The sequence below is a fragment of the Melopsittacus undulatus genome, chromosome 3, assembly GCF_012275295.1.
Source record: "Melopsittacus undulatus isolate bMelUnd1 chromosome 3, bMelUnd1.mat.Z, whole genome shotgun sequence".
Lineage (NCBI taxonomy): Eukaryota > Metazoa > Chordata > Aves > Psittaciformes > Psittaculidae > Melopsittacus > Melopsittacus undulatus.
In genome coordinates, this window is record NC_047529.1 from 45392767 (window position 1) to 45409366 (window position 16600).

The 16600-nt window shown below is 41.8% G+C and overlaps 1 protein-coding gene across 4 annotated transcripts in view; it reads right to left on the reverse strand.

The window, feature by feature from the left end:
• The window catches only part of FILIP1 (filamin A interacting protein 1), a 108936-nt gene that overhangs the window by 8706 nt on the left and 83630 nt on the right, over window positions 1-16600 (reverse strand). For 3 of the 4 annotated variants that reach the window (XM_031052668.2, XM_031052671.2, XM_031052670.2), the window contains 2 exons: window positions 7865-10667; window positions 1282-1488 (listed from right to left, as the gene is read on the reverse strand). In XM_031052668.2, coding sequence (XP_030908528.2) covers window positions 1282-1488; window positions 7865-10667 — 3010 coding nt within the window. Of the gene's footprint in view, window positions 1-1281; window positions 1489-7864; window positions 10668-16600 lie in introns of those variants that run through there. The other variant, XM_031052669.2, reaches the window with a different exon arrangement.

The following is a 16600-nucleotide window of genomic DNA, read 5'->3' on the forward strand; positions in this document are numbered from 1 at the left end:
TATTAAATAATCATAACAATCATCTGCATCCACACCATTTCCATGCTGGAACAATTCCTTAATACATGCTTAAAAATGCAAACATATAAATGAGGAAATCATAAAGAGGGAAGGAAAAACAATGAATCACCATGACATTGTGAGGCAGTCTGTGTCTAAGACAAAATATTTCAAACTGAGAATTGAGAGCAACTTCCATACCAAACCTCTCTTTCACTGTCTGTACCTGAGCTGTGCCTTTAGATAGCAACTTCTGCCAATAGCAGTCTGTGCTGACTTGCCCTCTAAGACTTAAGGATGCTTGGCAACTAAGGTTTAAAAATAGCGCAAGTTCACCCAGCCAGGAAAACTGAACACCCAGTGAAGTCAACGGAGTGACTTGCTTCATAGCCTTTAGTGGTCTTTGGAGCAGGCTCAAATGGACTGTATTGATTTTAGTCAGACGAGTGTTTTCTCAAGCTTTTTCTAGAGACCAAACACCTTTGGCTCAGTTGCCTTCATCAGACCCCTGAGCTGGCAATATCCCAGTGTGTGTAAGTCAGGGACCTGATTGTAAGTACTGTTGACAAGCATTAACCCCCTCTGGAAGAAACAGCTGCTGTTTAGCATTGGCTGCTGCTGAATATTGTGCAAGCTCCCTAACCCCTTGAATTTTGTAACTGCCTTCAGAAAGCAGCTCACCACTGAGAAACGCTGATTTGGATGGAGACTCCTACAGAGAAGGCTGGTCACACAGTGCCTATCCTTTCACTCTTCCCCTCCCTCCCACCCCTGAGGTACTAGCTTTCATTAAAACAGGACCTCAAGTGCACTGTCTCCTGGCATTGCTTCCCCAGGCAATGTGGCATCTCAGCAATGTGATCACAGGCAGGAAGGTAAGTGCCCCATGTGGTAGCAAAAGAGGGAAGTGACTTGTTAAGATGGAAGATAATTTAGTAAAAGTGACCAAACTTCCTTTGATCTATTAAAAAGTGGCTAAGGTTACCAATAACAATTCCTGAGCAAGGTTACTGATCTAGTGCAGTTGCCTCATTCTCACTTCTAAGGTTGAAAATCTTCCTGGTGTCCAACTGCCTTATGATTACTTGTAAATTTTCTTTTTTAAACTTAATTAAGAAAACAGAAGGATGTTGTTACTTAAGTAGTCACTGCACACACTTATTAGTTTGTTGGAAGTGACAACTTCATTAGTACAGGCAAACGTGAGCAACTACACAGACAGGGGGCTGACTTCCATGGTAGCAGTAAAACCTGCAGAACATACCCCCTGAGCCACCACCATCAGCCCTGACCCCCGCCCAGGGAGGCAGAGCTGCTGGCTGAAGATTTCTTCAGTTCTATTTTCATAGACTGAGTCTCGGCACGAGGCTCGAATTTTGTCACATTTCCTGCTCCTGGGGCTGCCACTATTGGCTTTCCTGCTTTCATACCTTTTGACACAGGAATGCGGGTCGGTGTAGGTCTCGGGGATGACCCATCCTGTCCAGTCTGCAGAGAGAAACAGACAGAAATGACATGAATAGAGCACTACTTCTTCTCATATATGCTTATCTTATGCTTCTCACTGGTTCTTCAGTTACCTCTTCAGCAACAATGATGTCCCAGATCACACCTATTAGCAAATTAATGTTCACATTTGGAACCTGGGTGGAGCACATACTGGTAGAATAGGGGCAAAGGTACAGGCAGGATCAAATGAGTTTCCCAGAGCTGAGGTTGGGTATTTTTTATCAAGATGTCACAGGGATGGAAATCCCTGCAACACTGATTTCACATCATGATGCAGAACAAGAGAGCCTTAGAGGCTACTGAAGAGGCTACACTGCCTTAGCTGTCACACAGGTACTATATAAGCATCTTGCACAGCAATTAGCATGGGGCCTTAAAACAGTACAGCCACATGAGGCTAATACTGAACTCAGAGTAACAGCTGTGTTTCCAGAGCTGGGGAAGATTTCTCAGCATTACAAACAAAATTAAACTTTGCTTTGAACTGTGGAATTCAGAATACATTTAAAAAAAAAAACTAAAAATGGCCCAAGTGTTTGAGGAGCCAAGCATGGGGCTGGCAGACCCAACACAGCTCCTATTAGCAATATGTGCTCTTCCGGAGCACCAGTTGCAGACCAGGCTGGCTATCCTATAGATTGAAAATGCAATCAGTGCACACATTTAGGCAACTGAATCCCACTGTGTAAATGCACAAGGAGCACCTGGATAAGACAGAAAAGATTCCAAAGGGCCAACTGCTATTTTCTCTCCATTGGTCAGATAATCTTGTACATACTCTTGCAAGGCCAAAAATGGAAGCTACCCCTTATGGACCATGACCTAAAGAAAATACTTATAACCATGACAATTCTGAAAGGAGACTGTGTTTTATCTTTTGCAGTGTGCAATACAGACACAAATATTAATGAAGACAACTTCAGTGTCTTCAGCTGCATTTCTTATGTGGCTTTTTTCTGTGCTGATAATGGACAAAAACTTGATCTCACAAAAGAAAACACTTCTCATAAGATCCTGACATCCTAGCTAGACCCGTCTGCTAAATGACTGAATTCTGCAACTTATGACATGTAAGCAAAATAAAACTGCTAAACTGCTGAAATAGATTGGATTAGGGATTGTGTCGAATGCAACATGTATTTGCACATTTACTTAAAAATGCTCTTTAAAAATGCTCCACGAAGCAGCATTTTTTTCTCTTGAAGGATTTCCAGCCAGTAGCATCAGAGCATTCTGTCTGCATCCTGAGTATTCAAAGGAAAACCATTCCTGAATCTTCTAAGAACAGTTTCAAAACCCCATGTGTACACACACAAAAAAAATCACAATTGGAAAACTTGAATGCTGTCTGCCTGGCAGGAAGGAAGCCATTTTCAATAACTAAAAGCAACATTTACAATAGCAGTCTGAAGGCTAATATGGAACTCACATGTAGATGTCAAAACAAGTTAGGCCCATACAATTCTGTAGGGCAAAACATGCAAATGCATTCCATCAGCCTTGGAAAATATGTCAACATCCCAGGGAACCCAAATGACAAACATCTTGTACTCCCTGAAAGAGTTCCACAGTGTGTAAACATGAGGCAATCAAATGAAGTAGCTGGAATCTCAAGCATTTCTTCAGCTTTATTCACATGTAAATTATTAACTAAGGATTTGGGTGCTTTCATGTTGCTAATTTCAAGCCTAAATCACTCAAGCACACTTTGAAAAGAGCTCTATCTTGCTTTAAATTTCTTAGCCTTCCTTACAGCATACTAACTTGCTGAGCATATGGAAGCTAATGCCTGCTTCACACGCAGCTGCAGCTGCAAAAGCATTTTGTGTTTGCTAAGTGAAATGGCACAAAAGTGGCTCTTCAGCAAGCCTTTGGCAAGAGTGACGGGGTAAGCAAGCAGAGGACACTCTGGTACGTGTCTGTAGTGTCTGTGGCAGAGAACCTACATGACCGCCTGCCTCTTGGTCATTTCTTCCAAGAACCAAGCTCTAAGCAATTCCCTCCAGCCCTGTTTGTGTGTAGGCTGCTGTCTTCTGGCTGATACAGGAATGTGGCTCCAACCAGAAACCAAGTCGTATGCAGCCAGCAGAGACACAGCCCGGCGGGATGCAGAATGATGCTGGCTGGCTCTGAGCTGGCAGTACATGGTGCTTGAACAGCACAGGGGGTCAAAGCAAGGTTAGCAAATACATTACTGGGCACAAGATAAATACATTCAGCCACTAAGCTGGTTATGTCAATAATTAGCACTCGCTGCAGACACTGGCAGGTATATCAAGCTGAGAGATTGCAGTAAAATTGGACAATGCCATTGAAGGAAGAAAAGCAATCTGAGTGTACAGCACATTTAGCAGGGTTTTTTTAGTAGTTTATAACAGAACCTGCTTAGTGCATTTTATTGCTACCCAAAAATAAAAAAGTGCTTTCATGCACACATTCACTTTTGGAAGATTCTAATAACAAAGTTTCAGTACTTGTTCCCATCAGATTAGGGACTAGCTTGCACCAGATAGAAATGTTTTGGTTCAGTGTCTGACACAGATAACTAGTGCAATTTGAGATGCCCTGGTCTACTTAAGCTACAGGGTCTGGTAGTTCAGACAGGATCCAAGGAGACATGCAACCTCTGATAAAGCAGCTGGAAGTTAGGCAGTCTACTTGACAGCACTCAAAATGACACTAAAAAAGTGTGTTTAGGCAACTGAATCCTGAAAGTGTGGGACTTGATATCCAGTCAATACCATCAGTGGAGACCAGTGGGGCAATCCAGCTCACACTGAAGCAAGCAGGTCTCAGCAAGCAGGTCAGCACACAGGGCTCAGTGCTGACAAGGGGACTGATGACTAGGAACTGACTAGGGGCTGACTGAGTTTCCTGCACTGAGGCATCTTGTGCCATCTGAGGAATCATGTCAGCATCCACTACAGAAAGGTACAGGTCCATGTAATATCTACCAGCCTCATGCACATGTCTCAGCTGCCATAGGGCATGCAGATAGCACCATGCATCTCTATACCAGCAAGTGAGCTGAGCCCTGGGTTGTTAGTAACTCCAACAAAATCCTAGAGCAGGTGTGGGACACCTACAACAAACTAAATTTAGATGCTGCTCTCAAGCTAAATGCTGCCGAAATGAAAGTAGTCTTATAGCTATGTTAGCCTGTGCCCAGTTGGCTCTAGCACCCAACAGCCTTTCAGCCATGCCTTCCTGCCTTGATCACAGGACGCTCTGCATGATTGGTGTTGTGCCACTACGCTGGCTCTGCTGCGGCTGGGTTTTCCTCTGTTCCCTCCAGATTTGCATGTCACGGGATTCACTATGTACCCTGGCATGATAAGCAACTGGTGCTAGATGTCAGGCTTGCAGGAAGCAGGGAGCACAGAGCTGAATTGATTACAGAACTGACACCCATCCTGGTAGTCAAACAAGATCCAAAATCCTACAGCCAAAGATAAGGTATAAATCAAAAAACAGGATACAGACACCACAGGGTTGTGGGTTTTTTCCCACATAATATAATTTTTTTATTCTGTAGAGGTTTACTGTCACTGTATGAACTGTCCTGGGAACAAGGACTTGGGCTAATGTGCTCAGGCAAGACTAACAACCAGGCTACAGTTTCAGGCTTGTTTTGATCTGCATATCCTCTGGTCTCATAGCCTTTAATTTTTGGTCATGCTGTGGTCCATCTGTAACAAACAAAATAAAATATCTGCTTGGTCTGCTAGGGTAGTCCAGGTATCTTCCTGGGAGTGGGTTTGACTCTATCGAGCTAAGGAGGACCAAACCACACTTTTTCCACTTCTGTGGTAATTACCCAAATCCATAGACTACCATACAGAAGGATGTTACCAGCAAAGAGTTGTGTTTGTTTTTTTCTAACACCTTTTAATCCATTGGATTCATGGGATTCAAAAATCATGATGGTCTATCACGAAACCACAGTCTCTGGTTTTGTGCAGGGAGACAGCACAGTTCGGTCTGACCCTTTAGAAGTACCATGTGGGCACCTTAGAATTAATTTCACTTGCAGTACTGAAAGTGACTTTATAAACTCAGATTGGAAGAAGTTAAATGTTTTCAAATATGAAAGTGACTGCAAATCTGTTATAGCAACAGATAAGAGCAAGGAGTTTCAGAATTATACTCCCCTGCGTAGCTTGGCACTGCATTAGGACATTGCACAAAGCATCACGGATGAGGAGAGTTAAGGGAAAAAACAAAACCAGTGAGCTAACAAACCAGCTGTGGATCAGATTGCTTTTGTTGAGCTTATGAACTTAACTCTCAAAATTATATCAATGCTGGTTTATTCTAAGGTGTCCTGGGTTCTAAAGTGTTCTGAGTGAGCGGCTGCATGGCTCTGAGTTACCACCTGGGCTTAAACCACAACATAAGATTACTGAGTAAATGATCACAGCTTGTTTCTTCTGACTAGGGATACTAAAATGTGTTTGCAAAGTAGCCATTTGCAAAACAGATGGTGAATATACAACTTCTGGTTTTTTTTCAGGGGATTAGGGAGGACAAGGCATATTAAGGCTTGTTCAAAGTTCCTTGCTCATCTAACCAGGGATCTTGAAAAACAAAGGGAAGCATAAGATAAAGTAAATCCTATGGTTGAAGTATTTCCTTACATTCCAAATCAGGGAGAATGAAGTGAAGAAAGAAGCCACTTTTTAGCCAGATGAAAACAAAACAGAAAAGTTTTATCTGCCACGGTTCAGTGCATCATCACAGTAGAGATAGATATCTAGTAAAAAAGAATGAGGAACTCAAAAAAGTTTTCCAAGCTTCCGAGAGACAAAGGAGCTTGTCAATGAACTAATTCAAGACTTAAAAATCATGAACAGTTGCCTCTAATATATCAGAAAACACTGTAAAGTATCTACAATACATTACATATGTGGGGAGAGAGAGAGCGTGCGTGTGTAATCCCAGATAGATCCATATGACGAATGCAAGTTTTCTTAAATCAGAGGGCTTAAACAGCAATGGCAGCCTCTCTCCAGAAGCGTGGAAATACATCTTAAATACACTTTGACATTTCAGCTTCAAAAGAAGTGGCTGAAGAGCAGTGTTGTAAGGGTCTGCAGACTCCTGAGTGGCACGGCCAAATGAACAGGGGATGACTATTCAGTGTTCGTCAAGATACAAGAAAGAGGCTGTAACCAATGAAGGTATTGCATAGAAGGTATCAAACAAAAGAGCATTTTTCCCAGAGCCCACAGCTGAATTCACTGCCCCCTGATGCTGTGGAAACAACAGTATAAATGAGTTCAAAAAGCAATTAGAAGAATAAACAGAAGAAAATGCTGCCACAGTCTATTAAACACAAAGATGTGGCTACAGGCCCTGGTTCAGAAAGAAATACCCACCTATTGCCAAAAACTGGGAACAGACACTGAGGGAAACATTACTGTGTGTTTACCCACTTAAAATAACCTTCCTCTAAGCATATGTTGCAGGCTCTGTCTAGCTAAATAATCTTTTGGACTAATACAGTACTGCAGGTTTTCTGTTTTGGTTTAATTCTTCTTTCTCAGTGTATTTTCAACTAAAGCAACACAAAGCAATGTCCTGTAATAAACCTGGGGGAGGCCTATTTTAGTATGAAAAAGAAGCCAGGGTACCACCACAGAAGCACAGAGAGAATATAGCAGTAAATATTCCTTCAGAAGAAGCACTATTGTAATACAGCACTTAATAGAAGTTGAGAATTTCAGAGGAACAGAAACAGCCCTACTATTCAGTGGTGGAAAGAGGCTTGGAGCTGTAAGCAATGATACCATGTCTGCCTATTTATTCCTTTGGAGTTCAGTATTACAGCACTTACTAATTTAATTATAGCTAGAATGGGATTATAGCAAAGAAATACCAGTCTGCATGATCAGACTCTAAAGGCTTGCCAGCTGGGCCAGAAATCATTGTGAGTATTTTCAGAAGTCAGAAATTGCACTCACCAAAAATAAAAATACAGTTTCTTGCTCTGTCATCTCCAGCATTCTTTGTCCTTCTCTGTCTCTCACTTGCAATTTTACAGGATCAATTTTACAGGATTGCCATTATGAAAATAACTTTAAGGGAACTTTGAAGGGATTTCTTTTAAAAGTTACCCCTTTGGGAGATAATGCCAGGAGTATAATGCCAGTGACAATGCACTGTCCAGCACTGGTACAAAAATATATGAATTGGGCAAATTCTGATTTTATAGTTGAGCTCGTACCTGAAACAAATATAAGGAAGTCAAGAGTTTCTCCTCACCCCCCCTTTTTTCCCACTGGGGTTTCAAACCCAACCTATGGTTGCCCTTCTCCTTACCATAAAGACTGTATCACAAGACTATGCTGCTTACCACTGATTGTGTTCCTCGGGTTGAAGATGTTGTAATAGGCGTTATAGTGATAGTACTTGTCACCTTGCTTGCTGCAGGTCGCAAGGACACATTGTTCCGGGGTGATCGAAGGACAGTGCCAGTCACAACTTCTTTCTCTGCTGCTATGTTCACCGGTCTGACTGTTATCACAGGACTCACACCATCAGGCGCAGCAGTGGGAGAGCGTTTAAACTGGGAACCTAAGTGGATGTGGATTTTATTGTCTTCTGTTGTAATAATGTTGGCGTTGGCATTGTACTTGCGGATTGGAGTTGGGACGGTTTGTTTTTCTGGTGTGACTTTGAAGACAGCCCTCCCCATGGTCATATCTTGTGACTGCGGAGAGACAGAGATTTCTGCCGGTGCTGCGGATGTTGATACTGTCATAATCTGAATTGGTGATGCGGGTCTGTCAGCAAATGGTGCTCTCCCTCCCTCTGGGGACTTTTCCCTGGTGAATGTTGTTATAGTGACTGGAGACATAGAACGATCTCGGCCCAGTGGACTTTCACTGCCTTTTCCTTTTTGTGGCATAACACTTGGAGAGGGAATGATGGTTATTCGTGGCTTCTGATTTCCCAAAGTAGGAATGACAGTGGTACTTGAAAAAAATTCCTCTGAGGTTGGACTGGTTATCTCCAAAGTAGCTGTGCTGTTCTCATGGTCTGGTGTCACCCGGATATGAAGAGGTTGGCCCTGCTTTGGTGAAAGGACAACCTCCCCAGGATGCGCCGGACCATGAGTTCGGGCCCCTTTATCAGGAGTTGTCTGAGCTCCAGTTTCCCTCTTTCTCATCCATGGTATCCAAGATTTCCTCATTGCAAGTTCATTTGCTGCTGGAGGATATCTCTCGAGCACTGAAGAACGCTCCATGGGTTTTTTCAGACCTACCTGCCGCAGGTTGCTCATGATGTGGTTCTCCTCCTGGAAGGATTTCCTTATAAACACCGCCGGAGTTTCTTCTTCTGCTGCTTCACTGCTTACAGCATCTGTTTGCACACCAGTGGATGTCACAGGGACATCAACCATTCTTCGTCCATTTATGCTGGGCCTCAGAGCACGGCTATAACGCTTAGAAAGCTCCAGCTCTCTTGTTAGGTTCAGAACTTCCTGACCCATGCTCTTGTTTTTATTTTCTTCTTCCATAAACCTTTGCTGCAGAACTGAATAATCAACTTGGAGCTGAGAAAGCTGGTCTTCTTTGTTCATCAGCTCATGAATTTTTTCCTTAAGAGCTTGAACTTCTGCTTTCAAATCTCTGCTTTTGGCCTCTTCCAGACGAAACCTGTGCCTCAGCTCTGCCTCTTGGCTCACTGCTTCACCTTTTTCTATTGCTTTGGTTTTAGCAATCTGAAGTTTCATCTCTTCCAGCTGTTGAGAAAGAAAGTTAGCTTTATCCTGCTCAGTCCTAAATTTCTGCTCTAGCTGATCATACTCATCTTCTGTCTTCATCAAATCTCCTTCAACCACTTCCAATTGTTTGAGACGGTTTTTCAGTCTTTCAATTTCAATGGTAAGTTCTTTAATCTTGTTGTCCTCATGACAACCATGCTCTGGTCCTTTCCTGGTTCGACCTCTTGTAATTTCTCTTTCTACTTCCTCCATACCATCAACTCTTTTCTTTAACAGGTCAACTCTACAGCTTAGTTCAGAGGATTTTTCTTCTTCTCCTCTCAGCCTGCTAATTACCTCATCCCTTTCCTTTGTCAAACTAGACACTTTTTCCTCCATTTCAGATTTCAGTTTCAAAAATTTCTTACTTTCTTCTATCAGTTTCTCTGTTACATCCATAACTTTCCCTTGCTCAACTTTAAAATTCTTGGTTAGAACCTCAACCTTTTTTTCCTCCTGTTTTATTTTTTCCATCATATTTTTTCGTTCATCAACCAACATTACAGTAAATGACTTCAGCTTCGTGAGGTCATCTTTTAAGCTTATTTCAGCCTTTTCCAACTTGCTTTCTGATGCCTCAAGGTCTTTCACTCGAGTCTTCACCACTTCCAATTCATTTATCAAATCCTTAGTCAAATTCTTTTCTTTCTCCAAGTTTAAGTGCAGCTGGGTGCATTCAAATTTGCTTTTACTGAAAGCCTCTTCCAGCTTCTCTAGTTCTGACATTCTTTTCTGCAATTTTTCCACTTCAAGTTTCAGTTCTTTGCTATGGTGCTCTTCCTCTTGCAGTTTGTTTTTCAGCTCTTTACACTGGGATTCGGTTTTTGTGATCTCTTCATCTTTCCCCTCCATTTCAAGCACACGCTTGCGGAGGTTTTCCACTTCTGCCATTAAGCTAGAGTTCCCACATTCCCCTTTCGCTATTTTATTTCTTAGTTCTTGAAGTTCCTCCTCAGCTTTTTGAAGATTTTTGTTAGCTTCTTCTAGCTCCTCTATTCTGCGAGTCAACCCTACTAGCTTAAGCCTTAGCTGTCTATTATGTGACTCTTGATAAGCCAGTTTAGCAGTCATCTCCTCATGTTCTTGAGAAAATGATGAAGTTTTGTGTTCAAGTTCTGCCTCTAACTTCATCAGTTTTTGTCCATCTTCTTTTGTTTTTGCGCTAATGGTTTTAAGCTTTTCTTCTTCTTCCTTTAGTTTTTGGGTTAAGTCTTGTATTTTCTGGCTTTGTTGACCAAGTTGTTCAATATGCATTTGTCTTTCATCCACCAGCATGAGTGCAAATGATTTGAGCTTGACTAGTTCTTCCCTTAGTTTATTGAGTCTTTTTGTATATTCCTTCTCCTTCCGGGCTTGATAGATCTTCTCTTGCTCAAGAAGTTTCTTCAACCTGAAACAGAAGAAGAGAAACAAAAATACTTAGAGATACATATAGGTGCATTTCTCCACTTTTAAAATCACATTCATTTTCTTTTTCCCCGCATTAATAAGCTAGTAGTCTTTCAAGAAATAACTACCTGCTACACTTACTTTCCCAAACCAAGTACTTTAAATCAGAAAAGTTAACTGAAAACTATATAAAATCATCTAGAAATCTGAAAAGCAGTGACATTTTTTACATTGCTAGAAAAAAACACATCAGATTTCAATTTCTTTGCATTTATTTCTGTTAGGATGATGTTGGTAAAGGTTTATCACATCCTAACAGGACAGGTGTATCTACTTACCAATCCATTTTATACCAAACTTGGTTTACAAGGTGGATTCCTCTCTATGTCTTGCATATGCAAAAATTGTGTAAAATAAGACAGAAAATGAAAACTAATTGCTATATGCAGTCATAAACAAATGAATCAAGCCTGGTTATAAATAAACCAGCAGGACAGAAGATTACATTAGCACACAACTAATAACCATCTGGGCATCACAGACATAAGAAATTAGCAGGAAGACAAATTTGCCAGCACAGTGACTGTTACATTAAAAGGTTTCTTCTTCCAGGCACATTTCCATTTACAATAGTAGATTTCATGGACTGCAAGGATCAGACTAATCAAACCTTTGGCTATAACTAACCTATATGGTCTGTAGAGCTGATTTCAGACAGTATAAAAGCTCCCAATACACAAATTAAGTGTATCCTCATAAAGATAATGAAGACCTACATTTTCCAGCCTTACTCATGCAACATTTCAATGGAGAAAGTATTAGTAATGTAAGTAATTTTTATCTGTGATTTATATTCAGGATATGTTGACATCACTGCAGGAAGTCCCTGCACATGTTGTAAGCACAGATTTACAAGGATGGTGATCCTCAATTGATCAGGAGATACAGGTAACACAGGGATATAGCTACTAATGTAAGAGCCTTATTGCAAAAGTAGCAATACAACTTAGAAAAGACATGGGTATGCATGCTGAATTTACTGTGAATGTACATGTTTTTCAAACCACTGATGAAGTATCAAATCCCATTTCACTTATCACAACGTGTGATGATTCAAATCCACTTGTTTTGCTAACCCTATGTCTGAAGCTTTTGAACACTTTTATAAGTATTTTTATCTTAAACGCTGGACTAACTGGTGGTGGGTGAAGCACAGATATACATTCCTCTCTGCTGCCCCAGCAACAAAGTGGTGCAAAGAGCTCTGAGGCACAAAGCTGTATACAAAGGATGTCTCCCAGAACCCTCACCTGACCTCTAAACTCGTAACAACAGCCATATTAACTTGGTTAATATGCAACTGTTAATGTTTTACTCCTTGCTCCTGGGGAACAGAATGAACAGGAACTGGAAAGAAAAGCTGTAAGAAAAGAGAAGGAAGTCAGAAAGCAGAACACAGGATGCAGTAGGTAGGGAAGGAGAAGGCTGAAGAATGCATTTGAAAACAAGAGTCAGATAGGCTGTGGGAGTAAGAGAATAGTAGGAACCAGCAGGAGAGAGAAAAACAAACAAAACTTATAGCCAACCTTGCTGGGTCATAGATTATTCTCAAAAAAACCTCTGTAGCTTTGGCAGCTCTTTGGAAAGCGCTGAAAGGGCGTGCTGGTGGATGTCTCATTATGGGTCAAACCAGAGTGTCAAAAGGCAAAAAAAGACCCGCTGCCACTCACAGAGCATGCACTTTTCACACTGATGAAGGAACTTTATTAGCATGCAATATGTTCCCTGGCTGCCCTATCACACTGCTTCACACAAGAGCTTCTGCCAAGAACTCTCCCTTATTTCCCCCAGGCTACATTTTAAAAGAAATAGTATGCATCCTTCCACAAAATATTATTTACCATGACAGAATAATGTGCCCTACGGTGGTGCTCTAAATGACCCATCTCACAAAGTCATGAACATATACACATATATATATATGCAAGAAAATGAGATCTTCAAAACAGAGAATGTTTCCAGCCTCCCTTGTCCCACAAGAAGCTTTAAGATGACCCCTATAAATTAAAAAAAACAAACAAACAAACAACCCAACAATCAAACCCAAAGACAGTATTTTGTTTTTTCCACTTCTGCCACTTGACAGCCTATCTATAGATGCTCTGAAAACTGCCTATGATTTTGAATTCTTTGGTTGTTCATAAAGGACATATGTGATTTTCACCCAGCGGCTGCTACAGGTGGTACATGCTAGCCAGGCTTCTAAACAGAGTTAGAAATAATTCACTGGCCACACATTCCACCATGATTACCCAAGAGTCTACTGGTGAATACTGCCAAGAAAGACACTGAAAGAACACCCAAATATCCATTAAACTAAGACAAAGAAATGCCAGGGATGAGACTGAGCAAGAGTAGAGAGCATATTAGCACTTTTGTTGCCTTGTCTTACCTAGCAGGAGAGCTAGTAGTGGGGAATAACTGGCCTGGCCTCTCTGGGAGAAGTGAAAAATAAAACACTGTAACTGTGCTTATACAAGGAGGTGAATTTGCTAATGTGTCCGTGCCAAACAAGGCAGGAAGCACCTTGCAGCATTTTATCCTGCCTCAGCTTTCACATGTTGAAACTAGACTGTCCTAGATTTGACAAGTGAACTTTCGCAGGAGATACTTGACAATATTTCTGTTTGCCATGTCCAGGAAAACTGCTGCTAAAATCCGGTTCTGCGAGGGATAGATAGGAAAGCAGCATTCAAATCTGTGCAGATGTCAAAGTAATAAACAAAATGTACACCTTTTTGGTGTTACTTTTAAACACTAAAATAAAGCTGAGTTTAAGCTTGCCCATGCTTTTCCATCTTTGTACAACTCTCATACCTCAGGGGCTAAACTGGAATTTCAGGGACTATAGGGTGATGTGGTCTTGATGCTCACAACTGATTTATTGTTAGGCTTCTCATCTGACTGCAGCTGCTGCTAATGTTTGGTAAATCACGCAGACCTGCACAGGCTCCAATGCAGTACACAAAGCACCTCAGACTCACAGGACAATGTGTTATCCAGAGAAACTGCACCCTTGGCTTGTTTGGGTTTTTTTTTTTTTTTAGATATGGGAAGAAATATTCAGACACAACAGGGTAATCTGCGTTCCTCAAGAAGAGTCTCAAGGGCCTGGTGTATTTCCTGCTTTCCACAGCAGGAAAGCATATCTGCTTCAGTTCCTTGTGGAGAGAGGGCTGTACCGCCAGCTTCTGCTGAGGTTTGCGCACCTCTTTTCCCCATGTGTACTACACATAACATGTCACAACATGCAGCCCAATTCATTCCCTGAATACATGGTCTTCTGCTGCCATGAGAGTCTGTGCAGTCTCTCCCTCTCCTTGCTATGTGTCCTCCCCACAGGATTTGAAGAACAGGTGCCCTACAACTGTCCAGCATTCATACGATCACACAGTCACACTCCCCATGGCAGTATACTGGATAAATAAAATAGCAAACCCTTAGGTGTGGGTATGTGCAAACTGTTAACTGCCTCAGCCAAAAACAAACACCCCCAGACATCCTTCATGAATGGTGTGCTGGAAGCCGCCAGCAAAGAGGAAGATGGGAATGAATCGGCAGCAGCCAGATCCTCCCTGTCATCCTTCCTTTGGGTTTGGTGCTGACCCATTTCAGTGCACATCTTTCTGCTTCCCCTTCCCTTTTCTGAGCTTCAGACTGATCATCAGATGCACGACAGGATGCTGACAGCTGCTGATCCCTATCCTTCCAGAAATATGGCTTTATTTCTTTTATTATGGTTGTGTTCCTGTGCTGACTGCCTTGCTCAAGACTTCACTCCTTCAGGTGTGGATGGCAATTTTGACTTAAGGCAAACCTGACCAATACCATACTGTGCCCCCCTGCCCCCAGGCACATTCCAGCTGCCAGGAAGTCCAGTTATTGCACCAATGTATTTATAAGAGACACTTCTGAGTTACAGCATAGACATGGTTTGTAAAACAGCACATGTTGGAAACACATATCCAACACAGGCAGGGCTTTGGTCTGTGGTGAGTCCCTGAGTCCACCCTGAAGGACATGTGACAAAGAACACGGATGGCAGTACCTGCTCCTTCCAATGAAAAGTGCAGAGTGCTTGAAGGGCTTCTTGCTGGAGTCTGCTGGTTAGCCATCAGAGTGGTTTAACAGTCCCTATAAGGCTGATCAGTTAATTGAATCAATAAAGCTGCAGCCTTCACTAACCACATGCACTGTGCTTCCCATTCTATTTCTGCATATGTCAAATTCAACCATGGAGATGCACAGTACTATTTTCCTGATGTCTCTTCTCAGACCAAAGCAAGACTTCAACATGAATTTATAACTTACAGCTGGAGAATAATGCTTTTGTGCTTTGAAAGATGTTGCAATAGTTTCATACCTGGAGAGCTCCAATGGACATTACCAGATTTTAGATGGGATTTATTTTATCTGTAAATGGTAAAAGCAGTAGCAGCAGCTAAAATCAAGTATTACTTCTTGTCTACATTTACAAAAGAAATTACAAATAGTGGTAAGTAGATATTTTCTTGCCTCCTAAAGGATCATAATCTTCATGACTACATTTGAAATACAGTAAATGTAGCAAATTGGAACTATAAAACCACAGCTGTCAGACTGATAGCTGATATGAGAAGCCATTCTCCAAAGGGGCTTACAATATTTCAAGAAAATATGAAGGAGTTTCAGTTATCAGGGGAAAGATGCTTAGTGATTTCCAAAAACACACCTCTCCCCTCAAAAAAGCATTCACTTCAGAAAGTTTTAAGCAGCGAGTGTTAAAGTGAAAAGCCCCCAACACATTTATTGAAAAATTATAATAGTGTTTGCATTGTCCTTTCCATCTGTACTTCCATCAAGGTGAGACATCATAAATACTAATAAGATGCTTCTCATCTCTAGTGTAGAAATGGGCTTTCAGCTGTGTGAGAAAACCCTGGTAAGGCAAGCCAGAGGATGGCCTGAAAAGACATGAACTGCCTATGCAGTTTTGCATATGTGTGAACATTTTGGCATAACAGTTCAGCTGTATTGGCTTGGTTTAGCTCCCTGCTTTGCGAACAGCCTAAGCCACACTTCCCAAGGTGTCTCACGGTGATTAAAGCAGCACTCAAAGGAGGAGTTAATATGGAGGGCAGACTGGAGGTGGAAAGCTATTCCCTCTGCCACCAGGAGAGGGGCAGCGGTAGGAACAGTAGATAAAACGAAGAGGATGGGAAAAAGGAAAGCAGGAAAGGTCTGGAGGACCTTTTCACTGAGCTCATACACAGCCTGGAGGTCCACAGAGTTCCTCATTTCTGCTCTCACACAAAGCCATCACAGATCTACTGTAGCACCTGTAGTACCTTATTTTACCTGTACCCGTAGTACCTTATTATCTACTATAGTACCTTATTTTGTCATTTAAACTCTGAAATGCGCGTTGCCATGAGATGTAATGACTTCTATCCTATTCTGTGGATGGCCAGTAGGTGGGGATTAAGAGAACTGCCTTAAGAAGGACTTGGTTACTCTAAAGATGAGCTGACTGATAAAGGCTGCTTCCTCCCAAGGGCCCAACAGCATTTCTGCCATTCACACAGCAATCCCAAGGAAGCACTGGAAAAGCAAATGCTTACACAAGGTCATATTTCCACTTCAGCCCTAGAGAGTTTGCTACTGCAAATGTAGTCAGAGACTGGGTAACTTCCTAGTGGTAGCTAGAAAGCTGCTGCCCATAAAAGTGATGTGCGAGGCTGCTTGCTAGAGCCCTGGGACAATGAAAACCAGCAAGAGGTGGTTAACTTAAGAAAGGAGTTCCCTCTTCATTTTTTTTCCTGTTTAATGTACAGCAGCTGATTTTGAAGATTATTCCTACAGCCACTGGGAAATCCTCTGCATGCCAGGGCTACT